This window comes from Sphaeramia orbicularis, chromosome 6 (assembly GCF_902148855.1).
Source record: "Sphaeramia orbicularis chromosome 6, fSphaOr1.1, whole genome shotgun sequence".
NCBI classification, from domain to species: domain Eukaryota; kingdom Metazoa; phylum Chordata; class Actinopteri; order Kurtiformes; family Apogonidae; genus Sphaeramia; species Sphaeramia orbicularis.
Window position 1 is genome coordinate 12,541,085 of NC_043962.1, and position 20,262 is coordinate 12,561,346.

A 20,262-nucleotide genomic window follows, 5' to 3' on the forward strand; every position below is an offset into this window, starting at 1 on the left:
CCATAAAGTCCCAAACATCCACCACTGACCAAAAGCATCTACTGATTTAACACGTTTAACCTCCTCAGACCCAGCTATGGGTTTTCTGTCCACATTTGTGGACAAGAGTTTCACAACTTCATACAAAAAAAAAAGAAAGAAAAGAAAACTGTCCACCACCAAGGACATTCCATAAAAATTTTAAAAACTGCATCTGAAAAAACTGTTGTATCCTGATGTTTCCAATATAGGCACTTATTTAATCAAAACAAAAAAAAGCTTGTACTTTGCTGACATTTCCTGGGTCTCAGGAGGTTAACAACTCTTGAACCACTCATCCTATCAATACATCTAAATAATTCAAATAAAAGGCAGTTTCTCAGCTTTTCGTGGTCATCAGATATGACCCGTTCCGACGTTTAGAGACTCTGTAGAGAATGTGGAAACACTGTCATCTGGTACAACGTTGACTCACCAGTAAAACCCATGGAGTTGGATCAATGACAGTGGATGGAGATGCTTGTTTTTATATTCACTTAATGAAATATTTTGTTGAAGAAGCAAATTTTTCTGCATTTTTTTTCGGATTTGATCTAATAACCTTTGAATCTACTCAGATTTTACAAACATCTACAGGATCAGTAAATTAAATAAAGGAAAATATATATAAAAAATGTAAAATGCAGAGCATAGTATTAGATTAAATGGTCATAAATCACTTAGGAAAGACAAAAAATAAGTTAGTTGGAAGCTGTGACAAAAATAGTTGTGGGTCTTTAAGGGTTAATTTAAAGGTCCAAAGATTTAGGGGGATTTAAGAAGCTGTAATTGCACATAATATTCATGATTATATTATTACATTAAACTGCACCACCATGTTTTTACAGTAGTTCAGAACTGACCTGTTGTTTTCCCTTTTTTCTGTTTAATATGGGCGGATTACAGTGTTAAGGTAATTAGCATCACCTCCTGTTCTTGCAGATTTATCATCCCCTTAACTACAAAACTGACTAAACAAAAGTTCCTCTAATTAGTGTTTTCACATTTTTTGTGGTCGATGTAGGAGAGGGTAACAGTGGGTATTCAGTTGGTTGCCATCTGCAGAAGATTACATGATGAACCTTTTAATACAGTCAGTTTACATAGTAACTGCATTCAGACTAAATTCTGCAGTGATTTGGTGCAGCTAAAAGACTGTTTACATTCTGTTTTTGTGCATTTGTTTGGTTCGTAGTGCCATGCGCCGGCCTCGTTGTGGCCTCCCAGACAGAAAAGCTGATGAGATGGATGACGGAGCGAGAAAAAAACGCTACGCTCTCACTGGACAGCAGTGGAGCAAAGACCACATCACTTACAGGTTTCCTGAGCCAATATTTAGAACTACTACAACAGTAAAGCAGTTTACATCAGTGTACTGACTCAAATTTCTATTTTTTTCTTGTTTCAGTATTGTGAACCAGCACATTCCCTCCTCGCTGGGAGAGAAGCGAACGTATGACGCTATCCGTAAAGCCTTTGACGTGTGGAGGCGGGTCACGCCGCTCACCTTTGAGGAGTTACCTGCTGTAAACACCATCCTGAACAATGGCAACCACACTGACCTGGCTGACATCCTGTTACTGTTTGCCTCTGGTTTCCACGGTGACATGTCCTTATTTGATGGTGAGGGGGGGTCGTTGGCCCATGCCTACTATCCCGGACCAGGAATGGGTGGAGATACACACTTTGATGCAGATGAGCCTTGGACACTGGATAACCAGAACCCAGAAGGTTAGTGAGCTGGGTGGAGTTTTTTTTTTTTTTTTTTACCTCCACCAAGGAGGTTATGTTTTCATCAGGGTTTGTTTGTTTGTGTGTTAGCAAAATAACTCAAAAAGTTATGGATGGATTTTCATGAAATTTTCAGGAAATGTTGATACTGGCACAAGGAACAAATGATCAGAAATCCACTAAATTTTTGCCGGGATTAATATAAACATAGCTTTGCAGCACCTGGAGGGTTCAAATTCAAACTTTATGAACTATTAGGGTCCAAATACACAAATGAATGTACCAAAGACGAACAAAAGTGGGTTTAGCAAAATATGACCCCTTAAACACAAAATGTCACCTGCCATAAAATAGAATACAACGTTGAATTCTGAGCTACTTCTGACTCATTAAGTTTAATTTCTGCAACTAAACGTCCTAAATCTCCCCAAATCCTACACGTTGGATCTTCAACATGGTCTTGCTTTATGTCATTTACAAAAATAGACCATGTTAACTAATTATGTCTGAAAACTGTTCCCTATTTGCTGTTTCTGTGTTGCAGGTATAGACCTGTTCCTGGTTGCGGTCCATGAACTTGGTCATGCTTTGGGTCTGGAGCACTCGGATAACCCCAGCGCCATCATGGCTCCTTTCTACCAGTGGATTCACACTCATAACTTCACACTGCATGAGGATGACATCAAAGGCATTCAGTATATATATGGTGAGAAAATGCAAATGCAATACCAACAGTGTTTGGTTTATTCAACTGCAATAATGCTACTTAGTTTTTTTCAGTTATCAGAAAGAATAGTGCTGTTAATATACATTTTGCTGTATATACATTTTAGATCAACATTTTTGTGAGTCATCTGCTCCAGGAAAAATAAATATCCTTGTTATTCATAACTTTTGGGTGATGTGTGCAAGGAAATTTGGCTACCAGCTAAGTTAGCCCACTTGTTTGGAGTCGGACCATGTAGTCATTCTGTTTTTGACATATCTGTTTTGGATATTCAGTGCTGGACAGGTGCTTTTATTTATGGGCCATGTTCGTTTCTGTTTTTGCACATGTATACAGTTTTCCCTAGTTATTTTTGGGACAGTAATATACTAAAGTATACCTATTCCATTCTTCCTCTCACTGACTACATGCACAGTTATTCTGGTTTTTGGCCTCTGAATGCTCTATATACATGTCTGATTCATGTATCCTACATGTTTTAATTGGAAAATGCACTTTGGTGTTGCCATGATTTATAGGTTATTATGATAAAATGTTACTGATCTGACCCTCTTGGGACTGAATTGGGCTGTGTTTGGCCCCTGAATGATACCCTTGATTGTTAACCCATTAACAACGGCAATCTCTTACTTCATCGCTGTAACATCTGAACCATTTGTGCTATCCACAAAATTCAAACGGCATCAGAAAGCTGAGATCCTGAGCTTTACAGCAGCAATGTGGGACTCTATTACAAGTGTAAAGGAACTGTTTCAGAGACTTCCACACAGGTTAAAAAACGCCTAAACATAGCAAAAAATATGAAGCCATAATATGAATACTGAATATTCAAGATCAAAAAGCATGTTTGAGCAGATGTAAAATAGTTGAAAGTTTATTTTTGCAATCTCAAAAACTTTCATTATGGATATTTACTGTTGTTTCTTATAATAAATATGCTAAAAATGGTTTGAAGTATTTATTATTTATAATAATGATAATTAACCCATAAAGACCCAAACAGCCTCTGACAAGTAAATGGATCTATTAATCTAAAGTGTTTAATCCCTGTTGATCCACTTATCCTATCAATCCATGTAAATAACTGCTGTAAAATGCAGTTTGTCATCTTTTCGTGGTCATCAGATATGACCCATTTGGACTTTCAGAGGCTCCATAGTTACCGTGGAAACATCGTCATCTTCTACAACATTTATGCACCTGTAAAACCCACAGAGTTGGATCAATGACAGCGGATGGAGAGACTTATTTTATGTTCAGATATTGATATCTTTGCTGAAAAAAAATCACATTTTCTTTAGTTTTCTCTGTTTTGACATAGTATCACTCAACTTTAATCCGAGCTTTTATGAACATTTACATGATCACTGAATTTAATATAGGAAAATAGATGATTTACACTGAAAAAATGCAAAATTCTGGAGATAATTTTATAATAAATGGTGATAAATCAGTTAAGAAAAGTTGAATAGAGAGGAAAAAATCATTTGGGAACTGCCACAAAAGTAACATTGGGTCTTTACGAGTTAATGGTTAATTGAAAGTTAAGTTCTTCCTGAAAACAAAGGTGCAGAGGAATTGCCAAAAAAGACTTTTCGGATTGTTTTTATTGCAAAGAAAACATGAAGACACCTAGGCGGCCTGATATAATGGCAGTCTTCAAATAGGTTTATGTCTTCAGTGGAATTTTTGCTTTTCACAAATTCCTCCCACAGGCCACTTTTGGCCCACGAGCGATAAGTTTGACACCCCTGAGTTATATCATGCACTTGTATCGCTGCTCTAGTCAAGGAAAGACAAGCAGCCTTGTAACGAACATGAACACAATAATCAGCAGTGGACTTGACTCCAAATAGCCTATCACACATGCCGTTATGATGTCCTCATCCTTCTCCCAGTGAATGCATGGCATTGTTAATTGACAGATAGCATCTTTGTGTGTGTGCAGTTGGCTAGAGAGAGAGAACATATGTGTATCAGAGTGTAACATGCTTATGTGTTCTGGTGCATTAGCCCTGGAGCCCTGAATAGAAACAAACCTACAGATCTGAAATCTGAACAGAACAGCATTGTTGAGCTAAGATTGTACTTTAAAGGAGTGATATTTTGTTTTTTTTAAATGGAATTATGCATTTTAAAACATTTCCCTGTGGTCTACGTAAACTGAAAATGCTATGCTCAGGTCTGAATTCTTCATTAATTCAACTCCACAGGTCCATCTTCAACCCTATTTATGAATAATGACACCAGAAAGGTCTTTTTTTCTTTTTTTCCTAAACCCGCCACCTCCACCCCCCCTCAGAAATGTCATTTTGAGCACTGGCCCTTTAAATACAAATGAGCCACTTCACACCCCACCCCCTCCAGTTTGTTGACTGTGCTGCTCTGTCTCGTTCAACCACTTGTGTTCATTTATACAACGAACAATTGAACATTTTAGGCAATGGGCTCGAAGTTTGGACATATTTTCAGTTTTTACTACAACCGCTGCTGCTGATAAACAGTTATGTCGTACTCAGAGAAATGTTCGTCGGAAGTCTTGACCTTATATGTGCAAATGTCGTGACGTAACGTTATAAAACATAACAAATTAACCCTTTCATGCATGAATTACGAGAACCTTAGTAAAGATTTTTTTCTTGAGTGTTTTTATTCCTCCTTACACATGAAAAACAAACAATGCGATCAATTTTTTTTTCATGGAGTTACAAAAATGTCCATGCATTTAATTTTTGAAGTAAAGAAACGTGTGTTTAAAACCCAATATCAGAAAGTACAGAAGAGGATTAGGGCCACTGGGAAAAAATACAATAAACTAAGGTCCAATATGTATTTCTTCTTATTATTATGAGAAAAAAAGTCAGAATTCTGAAATTAAAGTCAGAATTCGTAGTAACAAGTTAGAATTCTGAGATTAACGTCAAAATTCTGAGTTTAAGTCAGAATTCTGAGAAAAAAGTCAGAATTCTTAGTTTAAAGTCAGAATTCTGAGTTAAAGTCAGAATTCTGAGATTAAAGTCCAGTGGCCTTAATCCTGTTCGGTAAGAAAGTAATGTGAAAACCATGAAATAAAAATATTTTTAATGCTGCAAATCTGATGTTTTCTCACATTTTAACATGTTCTAGTCCTAGTTATTACTCACGTCATGGAAATAACATGCAAAAAAAAAAACCTTTGTGTCTAACAAATAACAGGTGATTTACACTCAAACATGTTAGTGCAGATCAGGTTTATGAAGAACAGCAAAGTGACTGTAATGGTCTGAATATCAGTGAATGGGGTGGTGCGTAAACAGCCATGGTGTTCGCTGATATGGAACTAAACCAACAAAACCCATGAATATACAAGAGAACAGCTGGAGAATAACTGTCCACTGTAGTGACCAGGATGCATAAAAGGCTTAAACAGGAATTTAAACGGGTTATAGAAATCCACTTGATTTTTGTCAAAAATGAATATAAAGATATCTTCGCAGCATCTGGAGGGTTCAAATTCAAACTTTATTTTCAGATTCATAAAATTTTATTTATCCCATACGGGCAATTAATTTGCAGCTTACCACAGACATCAGCCCACATCCTAATAGTGACGTGCAGTGGGGTTCATGGCTGGGGAGGCACTGACTCTTTCAGAGCCAGATACAAATATATGGTGGCCTGAGAAACTGGAATAGAGAGTGAGCAAAAAGAATGGCCTGGGTATATGGGCTCTGCATCAAGTCAGCATAGGTAGACTGGCAGGAACTCAACAGGAAACCTTCAAAAAGAGCCATTTCAAACTAAAAATAAAAAAAAGTTTATGGTCTTACCTTTATTTGTACATGAAATCCATCCATTCTCAGCTCAGAAATGTAATCCTCCATTTTTGATGAGGTGAATTAAAGTGTATAAAAAAGAACGAAGAAGATTATAAGCACATGAATCTGTGGACTCACAGGCGCCATCTATCATGAGGCAGGGGTACTGTTTGCCTCCCCTAGTGACTTTTTCACTGTGGTTTTATGATTAATCTGCGAGCCTAAACACATTACAGAAATACATTCCATACGTTATGCAGATTATGGAAGGATAGAGCATATAATCAGAGTGTTTGAAAGCATTTTAACTGCGATATACAGAGGGACAGCGACACAATATTTTCATCGGTACCAGCAGAGTTCATGAGGGGAGGAGACAGTTCTGGAGGCACAGCACAGCGCTGCCTCACGGCGCATCTCCTCCCTGTATTTGAATGGAGCATGCGGAAATTCTGCTATTCTAATTGACAAAAAAAAATAATAATAATAATAACAAAATTGGATTCGAACGGAAAATGAGTTTATAGGACATACCAGCTGACAACTATCAACGTTTATTATATTTTATAGTTAACTTTTTTTTCTTTTCAAGATTGACAAGGGAGGCTCTGCCTCCCCTGCCTCCTCTGACTGCACGTCACTGCATCCTAAGTGCAATGTGACAAACAGAAATAAATAAATCAGTGCACAAATACAAGGTCACTGAAAGTAACCACACACTTTTCACTATTAGGATCCAAATACACAAATAAATGAACCAAAGACTAATAAAAGTGGGTTTAGCCAAATATGACCCCTTTAAAATAAGGACTTTCCCATGTGTTATTTCCCTCTTATTGTTCTGGCTTCATCACATCTCTAACATCACATAACCAAAACATCCAAAACTCCCTTTAGGAATCCCCTCTATGGTTTCAGTTTAATCTTTCCTCACCCTCAACAGTGGTCTATTGATCCCTCTAAACTTGACGTTTTATTCGAAGTAAACCAGATTTTTGGCTGTTTAATTTTCCAAAGTAATGTCTCGCTGGTTAAGTGCTCTAAATACAGTGTGGTAAATGTTTTGGCTCAAATTATACAGTAGTTTCCTTTATTAAACAGATCTAAAAGACTGTGTTGGATAAAAGCTATGATTGGATGAGACATACGAGCTGGAGACTGTAAATAGAGACTAAGGCGTAAACGGTCCTGTGAGAAACAAACATGCAAGTTCCTTTGTAGAGGTTTTCATGTGAAGGACAAGCAGCTCTGCAGTTGTCAGCAGACCCGGTGGAGTTTTCCTCATTACAGTCATTTGTTGACATTTTACAGTTTAACTAAGGGGGAAGGATCAGCAAGGTCATCTCGCAGTATTTGGTGAAGCTTTCACTTTGCTACACTGCAAAAAAATATCCTTTTGTTTTAACAGAAAAAAAAACTGGCAGCTGTGGTTTCCAGAACAATACTGTAAAAAAAAAAACCCACATCCAACTGTAAACATATTTACAGAGTAACAAGTAGATTTAACATTTTAAACATGTAGATTTAACTGGTAAATGGACTGCACTTATTTAGCATATGTTATACGCCTTCATGGTGTCCAAAGCTCTTTCCAAAACCACCAGGTCCAACTGGGAGCAATTTAAGGTTCAGTGTCTTCCATGGACACTTTGACATATGGACAGTCGGAGCCAGGATTCGAACCACCAACCCTTTGGTTATTGGACGAGTCACTCTACCAACTCTACCAACCCATTAATTCACAAATTTAAAATGTTACATTGTTAAATGTTTACTTTTTTATAACTTTTTTACATATTCATAAAAAAAGCAAATACACCGTTATTTATACTTTTGTTATGATTTGGCGCTAGATAAAATTTGATTTGATTTGATCTGTCTCTCCTTTATGTGAAGTACTTTGTAACATGTTTTAAAAAGTGCTATATAAATAAAGCTTTACTTACTTACTTAGTTACTTACTTTATTCAACATTTTGGTCTTGCAATTTAAATGGTACCACACTGTATTTCAATTTATAGTTTTATTTTCTAAAACAATAGAAATACATAATTTCTACATACAAATCTGGTTTTGTTAACATACTCTTCCTGTAAGAACTACAGCTATATTTGATTTAATCGTTAACACAAAAATCTTTTCAAATGAACAACTTTGCATTGTATTGTCACTTACAGTTTTTTTTATGTTGCAATTTTACAACTTTTTTGTGTTAATTCTACAGTCATTTTTTACAGTGTACTTTTGTAAAACAGTAGCCAGTCACTATTACAAAGTGACTTGGAAAGAATATAGTTAATGTTTTGTTAAATTAAAGCACCATTACTTTCTTTTTGCCCGCTGGCGTAATGGAAAAAAACAGCTTATTAATGTGTTGTGGTCATAATGCCAGCAAACTACTCCCCATAAACACTGAACAACATTTTTATGTATTTTGAGTAATGCTTCTGGAGGTAGAGAGCGTATGAGTCCAATATCCAGTGCTTATAAGTCATTTTTATTATGTGTAATGACTCCTAAAAGAAATATCTGGCTTTTTAGCTCCTAAATATTAAACAGTTCAACAGTGAATCACTAAATTTCTCTGTCTGTTGTTTAGTTCTGGGCAGTATGTGGAATTCTCAGCTCTTTTTAGATGTTTTCATGTATATATTATAAGAGTCAACCTATGATAAATATGTAGCTGCTTAAAAGACACTTTATTATTAGGTCTTACTGTTATTATTTTAACATAAGACTAATTTTTATAGAAATTGCCGGTCCTGAGTGCTGATTTTGTTTTATGTATATGCAAGTAATGACAATAAATTGAACTGAACCCCCCGGTAGAACCAAAGCACATCCACTGTTGATAATATTCTTTTACCTCTGCTTTAGTACTGGGAGTAATGGGGGATTTTTATGTCGAAAATTAATTTCTTTTCATTGTTTAGGGACATAGTTCCACTGTGGCAGCTGCAATACAAAGAGGTGTTTTTTCCTATAAGGAAAATAAAGCAGTTGATGTCATCACAGTGTGGTATTAAAGGATAAAAATATCTCGGAAGGGTCTTGAGGTGCTGTTTTTAGACAGCGTAAAGCTTCAGCGGACAAATGCAGCACCCTGGAAACAAAACATGTTTGTTGTATAGATCATATTACATGCTAAAGTCCTGTGTGTATTGAATTCCTCCACATACTGATATATTCTGAGACACATTTTAGGCTCACTTTAACTCAATACGTCTTCAAGCTCATCAGATGTCCGGACGTATTATATAACTACGAGTGTGTTTTCCTCTCATAGCAACCAGCCGTGATTTTTCCAAAGAGCGGCACAGTCACACTCAATTAACGGCGCTTATAGAGGCGGAGCAAAATGGAAAATGACATTTTATTCATGTGAGAGAGAGATAAAGACGATGATATCCAAAATTAAAGTACAAATACTTTATTACTGTACCAAAGCCAAGTTACTGTATTTACTTGTTTATTTACTTGTTACTGTATCTTCCAACTTCTTACTTTTGCACCCTATTTTTTATGCAAATATGCACTTTAATGTAGTTTTTTCTCCTTAACTTTTTAAAACCAGGCTTCTTACTTTAGTTTTAATGCATTTAGTTAGAATTTTTACCTTCCCAAAAGTGATTTCAAATGTAATTCCTTTGTGTATCAATTGCTGCATGTCATACACAACAAATGTAATTTAAAAAAAAAAAACGACACAAACTAAAGCTTCTAAACCAGGGGTGTCAAACATGCAGCCCACGGACCAAAACTGACCCCCCAAAGGGTCCAATCCGGCCCACAGGACAGACATTGAAGGTCATGGGTGTCACTGTGTCTAGACAAGTTGTATTGATGATAAAGCTAAATGCTTAAATGTCCTGTGTATTTGTAGATCCACTGTGATGTGGAAGTTGTAATGCACATAAGCTGAGGCATAAAAGTGTTATAATTCACTTATTTTTCGTACGACATTTCAGGTTGTTCATGGATGTTTATGCTATTCACATTGTTTGTGAAAGGATAGTTGGTAGATATACACATTTTCATCATGTAATTTGTCTTTTTTTCACTCTAAAATATAGAGAAAAGTTTGGAGATGGCATTATTTATATATTATTATGTTATTATTTTACTGGAGATAATGTTGGCCTGAAACCCCGAAACTAAAATGAGTTTGACATATCTGGCTTAATGTGTAATATTTAGTGACAGATGCAGTAAAAATGCAGATCATAAACAACTGAATACCCCGTTAGAAGTCCCCTGCTGGAGTCAGTTCTTTGTTTTGTCCATTCTCTGCTTTTTAGATAGTGATAGTAACTCTGGTTTACATTCAAACATTCAAACATTTTCATCATGTAAATAACATTTAATTTTTAAATTCTAATTCTTTATTTATATTAATATTTATATAAATGCCAAATTTGTTATTTTTCTCTTTATATTTTCATTTTTTCCCTCGTTTGTAGTTTTTTCTACCCATCTTTTTCGCTGCACTTGCTTGTTGTATTTTTGCTGCTAACTGTGAAATTTCACCATTATGAGATCAATAAAGTTCATCTTATCTTATCTTATCTTATCTTATCTTATCTTATCTTGTCTTGTCTTATTTCACCTTACCTTACCTTACCTTACCCTACCTTATCTTATCTTATCTTATCGTATCTTATCTTATCTTATCTTGTCTTGTCTTGTCTTGTCGTGTCGTGTCTTGTCTTCCCTTATCTTCCCTTATCTTATCCCATCTTATCTTATCTTATCTTATCTTATCTTATCTTATCTTATCTTATCTTATCTTATCTTATCTTATCTTACCTTATCTTACCTTATCTTATCTTATCTTATCTTATCTTATCTTACCTTATCTTACCTTATCTTATCTTATCTTATCTTATCTTATCTTATCTTATCTTATCTTATCTTATCTTATCTTACCTTATCTTATCTTGTCTTGTCTTGTCTTGTCTTCTCTTATCTTATCTTCCCTTATCTTATCCCATCTTATCTTATCTTATCTTATCTTACCTTACCTTATCTTACCTTATCTTGTCTTGTCTTGTCTTATCTTCTCTTATCTTATCCCATCTTATCTTACCTTACCTTACCTTATCTTACCTTACCTTACCTTATCTTATCTTATCTTATCTTATCTTATCTTATCTTGTCTTGTCTTGTCTTGTCTTGTCTTGTCTTGTCTTATCTTATCCCATCTTATCTTACCTTACCTTACCTTACCTTACCTTACCTTACCTTACCTTACCTTACCTTATCTTATCTTATCTTATCTTATCTTATCTTATCTTATCTTATCTTATCTTATCTTATCTTACTTTACCTTACCTTACCTTATGTAATTTTACTTTTTGACTCTAAAACATAGAGGAAAGTTTGAAGTTTTCATTATCTATAGGTTATCATGTTATTATTTTACTGGTCCGACCTGCTTGAGATCAAACTGGTCTGTAATGTGGCCCCCGTTCTAAACTAAAGCTCTTCATGTTCTCTCCTCAGGTCCTCCTCTGGTCACCGATGCTCCCCACACATCTCCCTCCCCTGATGACGAACCAAAGCACAACTCCCCGACGCACCCTTCTCCTCCTGAAGATGATCCCACCTCCTCTTCCCCCACCGACCCCCCTCCTGCTCCAGATCCCACCAGCAGTATTCCAGATGTCCCAGATCCAAGCCCCAGCCCTACATCTCCACCCGTCCTCCACACCTCCACCCTGACCCAACCCCGGCGTGAAACAGAACCTGTCACACCGCCTATCAGAAAAGATGTCCCTGCTCCTCCACCACCTCCGCCCAGGCCTCCTGCTCCCCCTCCACAACCGCCCAAGAAGCCTGGCAACCAGCCCCCTGACATCTGTGACGGGGACTTTGACACAGTGACCATGCTGAGGGGGGAAATGTTTGTTTTTAAGGTGAGAAAGGAGACTCATTAATCAGAATTGTTTGATTTGGATTGGAGGTATAAGGCTGTAGTAGTAGTGCTCATTTCAGATTTATGGCTCAGATCAGTTTTGTTTGGTGTTCATATTGTTTTTAAATGTGGCTGGTACCAGATTCCAGAGTGAAATGGTCACAGTCCTTAAATGACTCACATGTGCAAAAACAACAATGACAAAGACGTCACATGCAGCACGCTGTCACACTGAAATAAACATGAAGGCCACTGAGGTTAGAGCGCACAGTTTTAGTTATAAGTTATAGTTGTAGTGCAGTGGTTCTCAACCTTTTTTGAACAAATACCCCCTCACCTCACCATCAACCTCCTGCCACCCAAGGTTATAATAGTTTTGGATTTTTCATTATAGTTTAGTTTTATTTAGTTTTGACTTTTTTTCTCTAATTCAGCTAATTTTAATTCATTTTTAGAGCAGGTTTACTAGTTTTTATTAGGTTTTGTTATTTTCTAAATGCTTGGTTTTAGTTTAGTTTTAGTTTCTTTATATCTTTTTTCTTCTTCACCGTCAAATTCAAATAAATCCCCGACAGGACTCTGCTGCTTTCTCCCAACTTTAGTCTCCATGTTTCCAGGTAGAGTGGGGATGAGAAGATGACTAAACGACAAGTGGCAAGAAGTGACGGACCATTAAATATCATATGGTGCCTCCAGCTAAAATTGCTTGAGGGAAATAAATTGATTTTATATCAATCCGACACTGACAAAGACGAAAACGAAGGGAATTTCATCCATAATTTTTATACATTTTAGTTAGTTTTGTAAGCACACAATACAGTTTCAGTTAGTTATTGTTTTTTTTCTTTTAATTATAGTTTTTATTTATTTCAGTTAACAAAAATGTTTTTACAATTCTAGTTTTTGTCATTTCGTTAGTTTTCGTTAATGATAATAACCTTGCTGCCACCCCCCACCCCCACCCTCCAAGAAAAAGTTGCAACCGGGGGGTGGGGGATGTAGCTCTGTAAGTAATGTGACAGACCTGGGTGGAGTGCAAGGGTTATATAGCTCAGTAGCTAATACCCCCCTACACACCTTATCATGAGCCTCATCCTGCCCACCCCCCCAAATGAAATTTGCAACCGGGGGGGCACAGGGGTTGGAAAATGAGAGCACAAGCAGCACTGGTATACACTGGTATACTGGTTTTATCATATTTCATGTTCAAATAAACAAAATTTGTTCTGATATTGATACTTATACATTCTGTGAATAACACTAATGCCCCCCCCATTTGTGTCTGAGTGCGCCCCTCTCAGCGTTGTCGTTCAAAACGCCCCCCCCCCCCCCCCAATGTCATCCCAACGCCCCCTGGGGGGTGTTACTACCCCCCTTGAGAAACACTGTTGTAATGGAAGTTGCAGAGAGCTTGATTTTTCCATAACGTGATACCTGCAGGAACAGAACTATAACAAAGGTCTAGAACAGGATGAGATGATGAATTCAGATATAACTGTACAATGGAACTTTGAGTTTGCATTGAAAAAGTGAAAGAGTTAAATTCTCTCATTGTTCCTTTTTTTTTTTTTACTCTAAAGAACCATCATGTTAAGTTTGTTTTTCATTAGAAAAGAGATCTCATTTTGAGAAATTAACATGTCTCAACATGTTCTATATAACACTGCTGTAGTCAAGCAGTTACAAATTAAAACAATGATTTACATAATATCCCATCAGAGGGACAATACTGTTTTCCTTATTTCAAGAGATAAAATAAGATAAGATAAGATAAGATAAGATAAGATAAGATAAGATAAGATAAGATAAGATAAGATAAGATAAGATAAGATAAGATAAGATAAGATGAACTTTATTGATCTCACAATGGGGAAATTCACTTAAGGCAGTAACAGGATAAACTGCAGAGCAAAGAAAAAGATTGTTTTCACAATTTCTTAGTTTAGTAATAATTTAAACTCTTAAACAGTATTTCATAATAATTCATAATAAGCAGAACTGAGAACTTGTCTTTCATTAATCATTTATTTTTACATTTTTAGTGGCTAGAGTTTTATTCAGGAGTCTAGCCAAACAAAATATTCTCACCCCATTTGCACATTTTTGTACTTAATACAATATAATTCAATTATTATGAAGACTATTTGGCTTCCTGTTAGCAGCGCTGTTTGATTTATAACAACAAAAGGAAGTAACCCATATCAGATCTAGACCACTTTTGCCTGCAGTCTAAATTTCAGTTTTTATTATGAAATACACTTTACAACAACAGTCAAAAAAAAGTGTATTTTCTTTACATGTTCGTACAGGGTCGCTGGTTTTGGCGGGTCCGTAGAAATCGGGTGTTGGATAACTATCCCATGCCGATATCTGTCTTCTGGATCGGTCTGCCCAGTGACATCGACGCTGCTTATGAGCGCCACGACGGCAAATTTGTCTTCTTTAAAGGTACAGTATGTTAAAGTAGTTAATTATCAATAAAACCTTTCACTTTGCTAACGGAGCACCCACACGCTGAGCAGATTCTGTATCGCATCAAAAACCTCTCGGAAAAGCACGCTAGGATGTTTTTATGCTTCAGTGCATTGCTCAAGGGCACGGCAACCCATTCAGTTCCATTTCAACAGTTTGTTCTCCAGGCAAACCTAAAAGCCAGCATGGAGCTGTTTAAAAGTTCTCTCTATAAACAAAAATGGGGAGTGAAACACAAATCTGTGCTTTGATTTGAACTGGTCAGACTGAAAGGAAACAGTGCTAACACAGCATTTTTCCCTGCACAGCATGATTTACGAGAGGTTGGGAATAATTCAACACAGCTATAACTCTATGTGTCTGGCGCACACACACACAAACACAGAAATCTTGAAAACATTAGTAGTTACGTAAAAAAAAAAAAAAAAACAACTCTTCTGTCCATGTGAGTCTTTACTTAAACACTGTCAAACTACGTCTTAGAGACAGATTTGGAAGCAGTGAATCTGTTTTTCATTACATGTGCATCATATTGCATCACTGAGTTAGTGTATATCAAAGTATGTTGCCGAGTTCATTGAGTGTCTTGAATGAGTGCATCGTGGCAGCTGCTGTTGGCCCAGTAAGACTCCAGTCCAGCTGAGCCCCAGAAGGCCTCGACAGGGAGAGGGAGAGAGGTGGAGGATTGCATCAGCCAGTTTCTGCGCTGTGCTGCTCCAGATGTGAATATTTGCAGCGCTTTCACTTTTGCAAACAGAATGAAAGGCGACTTGTCATGCACTAGTAGAATTTACAGAGGTGTCAGTCACATTAACCCTTTCATGCATACTGGTCACTACAGTGGACACCTATTCTCCAGCTGTTCTCTTGTATGTTCATGAGTGTAGTTGTTTTAGTTCCATGTCCTCCTGAGACCCAGCAATGCATTTTTGTCCTCTGTAGGTGACAAAAGTTTGACAGTTTCACTAAAAAAAATGCAGTTCATTGCAAAGGACATTCCATTAAAAAATAAATAAATGAAAATAATTTTTAAAATGTACTTGAAAAAACTGTTGCATTATGCAGTTTCCAATCAAGATGATTGTTTAATGTAAAAAAAAAAAAAAAAAAAAAAAAAAAAAGCTAAAAATTTTCACTCTCCTGGGTCTCAGGAGGATATCAACCAACACCATGGACGCTCATGCATCATCTACACTGACATTCAGACCATGACTGTAACTTTGCTGTTCTTGATAAACCTGATCTGTACTAACATGTTTGACTGTAAATCAGCTGCTAATTTTCTCAAACAAAAAGTTTTTGGGTTTTTTTTTTTGTGTATTATCTCCATAACTAGTATTAGAATATGATAAAATGTGTGAAAACATGAGATTAGCTGTGTTAAAAAATATATATATTTCATTGTTTACACACAGTATATCACTTTATGATGATAGGTTTTAAATATATGTTTCTTTGCTTAAAAAATCAAATGCATGCTGTCCAGCTGAGTGGACTTTTTTTTTTTAACTCTGTGAAAAATAGATTCATAAAAAAAAATTAAATCGCATTGTTTTTTTTCATGCCTAAATAGGAATAAAAACACTCAGGAAAAAAACCTTGATTAAGGTTCTCATAATTCATGCATGAAAGGGTTAAAGTCCATTAGGGGCTTTATCTGTTGTCATGGTTGACCTTACTTGATGCTTTTGAGATATCTTTATCACTCAATCAATCAATCAAATTTTATTTATATAGCGCCAAATCATAACAAAAGTTACCTCAAGACACTTTACATATAGAGCCGGTCAAAACCAGACTCTTAAGACAATTTACAGACACCAACAGAATCCTTCAGGAGCAAATAGTTGTTGACAGTGGTGAGGAAAAACGTCCTTTAACAGGCAGAAACCTGGAGCAGACCCTGACTCCTGGAGGGTGGACGTCTTCCTTGACCAGTTGGGGTTAAAGACAGAGGGATAAAGGAAGAGAGAGCGAGATTGGGGGAGGAGGGAGAAGGGGGGAAATAGGGGGGCACACATGGATGCACAGTAACCTGAACTAGAACTGTTAAAAACTAGAACAGCTGGTGTTAGTAATTACCAATAGCTAGAACAACTGTTAATACTACTACTCCAAATACAAGTATTACAATTCAAGTAAGTGGTTCCAGGCACAATAAACCCCACCCCTCGCACATATTGTAGCTTATTTTGGCATGTCTATGCATGTGCTGATGTCAGCATATCAATATCCTGTATATATGTGCCAAGTTTGATGTAAATTAAAACAAAATTGATGTTTTTATATACATGTGAAATTTTGCCCATTATACACTTGCAGAAAAACTTATTAAACCATCAGAAGTCATCAAAAACAATGGTTATGCAATCAAGTACTAACTCTTGTGTGCAACATGTGACTAAAACAGACAGAAAAGAAAACATGGAATGCCTAAAAGCACTGTTTTTGTCAGTACAATGCCATAGATATTGATGTAAGAACTGAAGTGATTTTGGTTATTATCAAGAAAACATGGAAAATTGATAGATATCAGCTCTGAAATTAAACTCTTATGAGCTATTTTTGTTGTTATCATTATATTTGTCCAAACAAATGTACCTTTAGTTGTACCAGGCATTAAAATGAACAAGAAACTGAAGAAAACAAGGGGTGGTCTAATAATTTTTTCCACGACTGTATAACCACGTTAAGGAAAACAAAAGTCAAAGAAAAGAAAGACACCTACAAAACAAAACAAAATCACCTAGATTGTGGCTTATTTGTTATATGGGTACAGAAGCATATCAAGCACAATATATCTCAACTAATATGGAGAATAACAGAAGTCTATCTTCTTATAAATAAAGGTAGTTTTAACTGTAAGATACCATCGTTTGGACATGTTTAACTTTTCAAATGTGAATGTTTTATATATTATGAGCTATTTTTGTTGTTATTATTATATTTGTCCAAACAAATGTAACTTTAGTTGTACCAGGCATTAAAATGAACAAGAAACTGAAGAAAACAAGGGTGGTCTAGTAATTTTTTTCCATGACTGTAAGTAAATGGGGGAAAAAAAAGATTTTAAAAATATATAAAAAATTTAAACTTTGACCTACTTTTCCCAAAATGTAATGACATCTATTCTGGGTCACTGGCAATCTATAAACCCGATTTGGTGCGAATTCAACCAATAGTTTTGCTACTAAAGTGTTAACAAACAAAGAAAGAAACCAAACCAAAAATAATCCCCGTTGCCTCCCTTTTGGGGAGCAGGGTAACAACGGATATACTCTACTGCAACTGTTAGTACAAATAGTAGAAACCTATACCATCTGTTTAACTATATAATAAACACTATCACAACTATATGGATAAATGAATGATGATGATGCAAAAACCTCAAGTCCTAATAGTTAAACTGCATTTCAGAGTAAGAATGCTGTCATTAGTAAAACTCCTGCGCAAAAAAATCTGTCTTTTTTTCTAGTCGAGTTTGTCGCTGCAGTGCCCTGGCAGTGGAGGTGGAAAGTGTCTGAATGTTCAAGTGTGTCTAAAGGGTAGATTTTGGCTCCTACAGAAGGGAATCTTGGAAAATAAGTGTTATGCCTACCTTGCCTGTCCTTTCTGCTTTCCTTCTGGAGGGAGCAAACCCCCCCTGACATTACTGTGTGCCATATGTCCTCACTGTTGCTTTCTCTCCATGTGCCCTTGCTTTTCTTTCTTTCTTTCTTTGTTTCTGTTTCTCTCCTTCATTAACTTTCACTCATGTTTCCCTTCCTTTAGCCAAGTCACTAAGCTTCGGAGAAAGGCGGTAATGAATGTGCGGCTCCTTTTGCTTTTCTGCAGATGATAGATACTGGGTGTTCAGGGAGGCTGATGTGTTGCCGGGATACCCGCAGCCCTTACACGAGTATGGACGAGGAGTTCCTGCACACGGCATCGACACAGCAATATGGTGGGAACCCAACGGACACACATATTTCTTCATAGGAGACAGGTACAGTTATGACACACTAATGGAAGCAACACCTAAACTTGGTGGATGTTTAGATTGGGTTGTATATCAGGGATGTCAAACTCATTTTACTTCAGGGGCCACATGCAGCCCAATTTGGTCTCAAGTGGGCTGAACCAGTAAAGCAATAGCATAATAACCTATAAATAATACCTCAAATTTTTGTCTTTGTTTTAGTGCGAAAAAGGAAAATTGCAATTTTAACAATGTTATGCCTCAGCTTCTCATTTATACATATGCATTAGAACTTACAGATCACAGTGGATATACACATTTTCATGTAATGTAAGAGAAAATTTGGGAGTTGTCATTATTTATAGGTTATTTTAGTATTATTAGACTCGTTCGATCCACATGAAATGAAATTGTTCTATATGTGGCCCCTAAATTAAAACAGGTTTGACACTCTTGACTGTTAATATCTTCATTATAACTGGTCACAAATTTGTCCCGCGGTACATTGGACCGTTTGGCCCATGTTTAACACCCCTGTTATATGTGGTAAATTACACAACATTAAAATAAAAAAATAAATAAATTAAGTCATAATATGGATACTGAATATTCAAGACCAAAAAGCATGTTTGAGCAGATGTAAAATAGTTGAAAGTTTATTTTTGCAGTCTCAAATAGTTTCATCATGGACATTTACCATTGTTTCTGATGATAAATATACTAAATACTGTTTTAAGCATTTATTATTTATAATAATGATAATTAACCCATAAAGGCCCAAACAGCCACCGTTGACCAAAACCATCTGATGTAAACTGTTTAATACCTGTTGATCCACTAATCTTGTAAGTACATGTAAATAATTGGTGTAAAATACAGTTTGTCATCTTTTCATGGTCATCAGATATGACCCATTTGGACGTTCAGAGGCTCTGTAGTTACCATGGAAACACTGTCATTTTCTACAACATTGATTCACCACTAAAACCCATGGAGTTGGATCAATGACAGTGGATGGACACACTTAATTTACATTCAATTATTCATTGCTTTTCAGGAAAAGTCACTTTTTCTTCACTTTTGCATGTTTTAATTTAATAAGCTTAGAATTTACCCTGAGATTTAAAGGAACATTCACATGACCAATTCAATATGGAAAAATACCTTATGTTAACTGAAAAAAATGCAAAATACAGAGGATAATTTCATAATAAATGGTGATAAATCACTTAAAAAAAAGTTAAATATAGAAAAAAAATATTTTGGAGCTGCCACAAAAGTAGCATTGGGCCTTTATGGGTTAATGGATGTGAATTTAATAACTGATTGAAAGAAGAGTTTAGAAATGACCTCACTAAAGCCATGTGAAATTTAAAGGACAGGGCTCAGTTGAAAAATACATAATAATAAAACAGCATAAAAGACACAAGATAAAAGTGGCATAAAGGAAGACAATCTATAATACAATATTATCAGATTTTTTTTTTCGTGTGCAGTGTTGATGTTACATTTATCTGCAAATAAATGTATTTCAGAAGACAAGCAATCTGAATACTATTGTTTTTTTAGCTGCTACTGTTGGATACTGAGCAACAATAAGTATTCAACAATTAAACAACATACAGCACTAACATTGCCATCTACA

The 20,262-nt window shown here is 36.0% G+C and overlaps 1 protein-coding gene across 1 annotated transcript in view; it reads left to right on the forward strand.

Moving 5' to 3' along the window:
* Positions 1-20,262, forward strand: part of mmp15a (matrix metallopeptidase 15a) — a 35,408-nt gene that overhangs the window by 6,696 nt on the left and 8,450 nt on the right. Inside the window, exons 3-8 of the mRNA XM_030137265.1 lie at positions 1,214-1,336; positions 1,427-1,749; positions 2,294-2,455; positions 11,776-12,188; positions 14,497-14,635; positions 18,494-18,644. Of these exons, the coding sequence (XP_029993125.1) occupies positions 1,214-1,336; positions 1,427-1,749; positions 2,294-2,455; positions 11,776-12,188; positions 14,497-14,635; positions 18,494-18,644 (1,311 nt within the window). The remainder of the gene's footprint in view (positions 1-1,213; positions 1,337-1,426; positions 1,750-2,293; positions 2,456-11,775; positions 12,189-14,496; positions 14,636-18,493; positions 18,645-20,262) is intronic.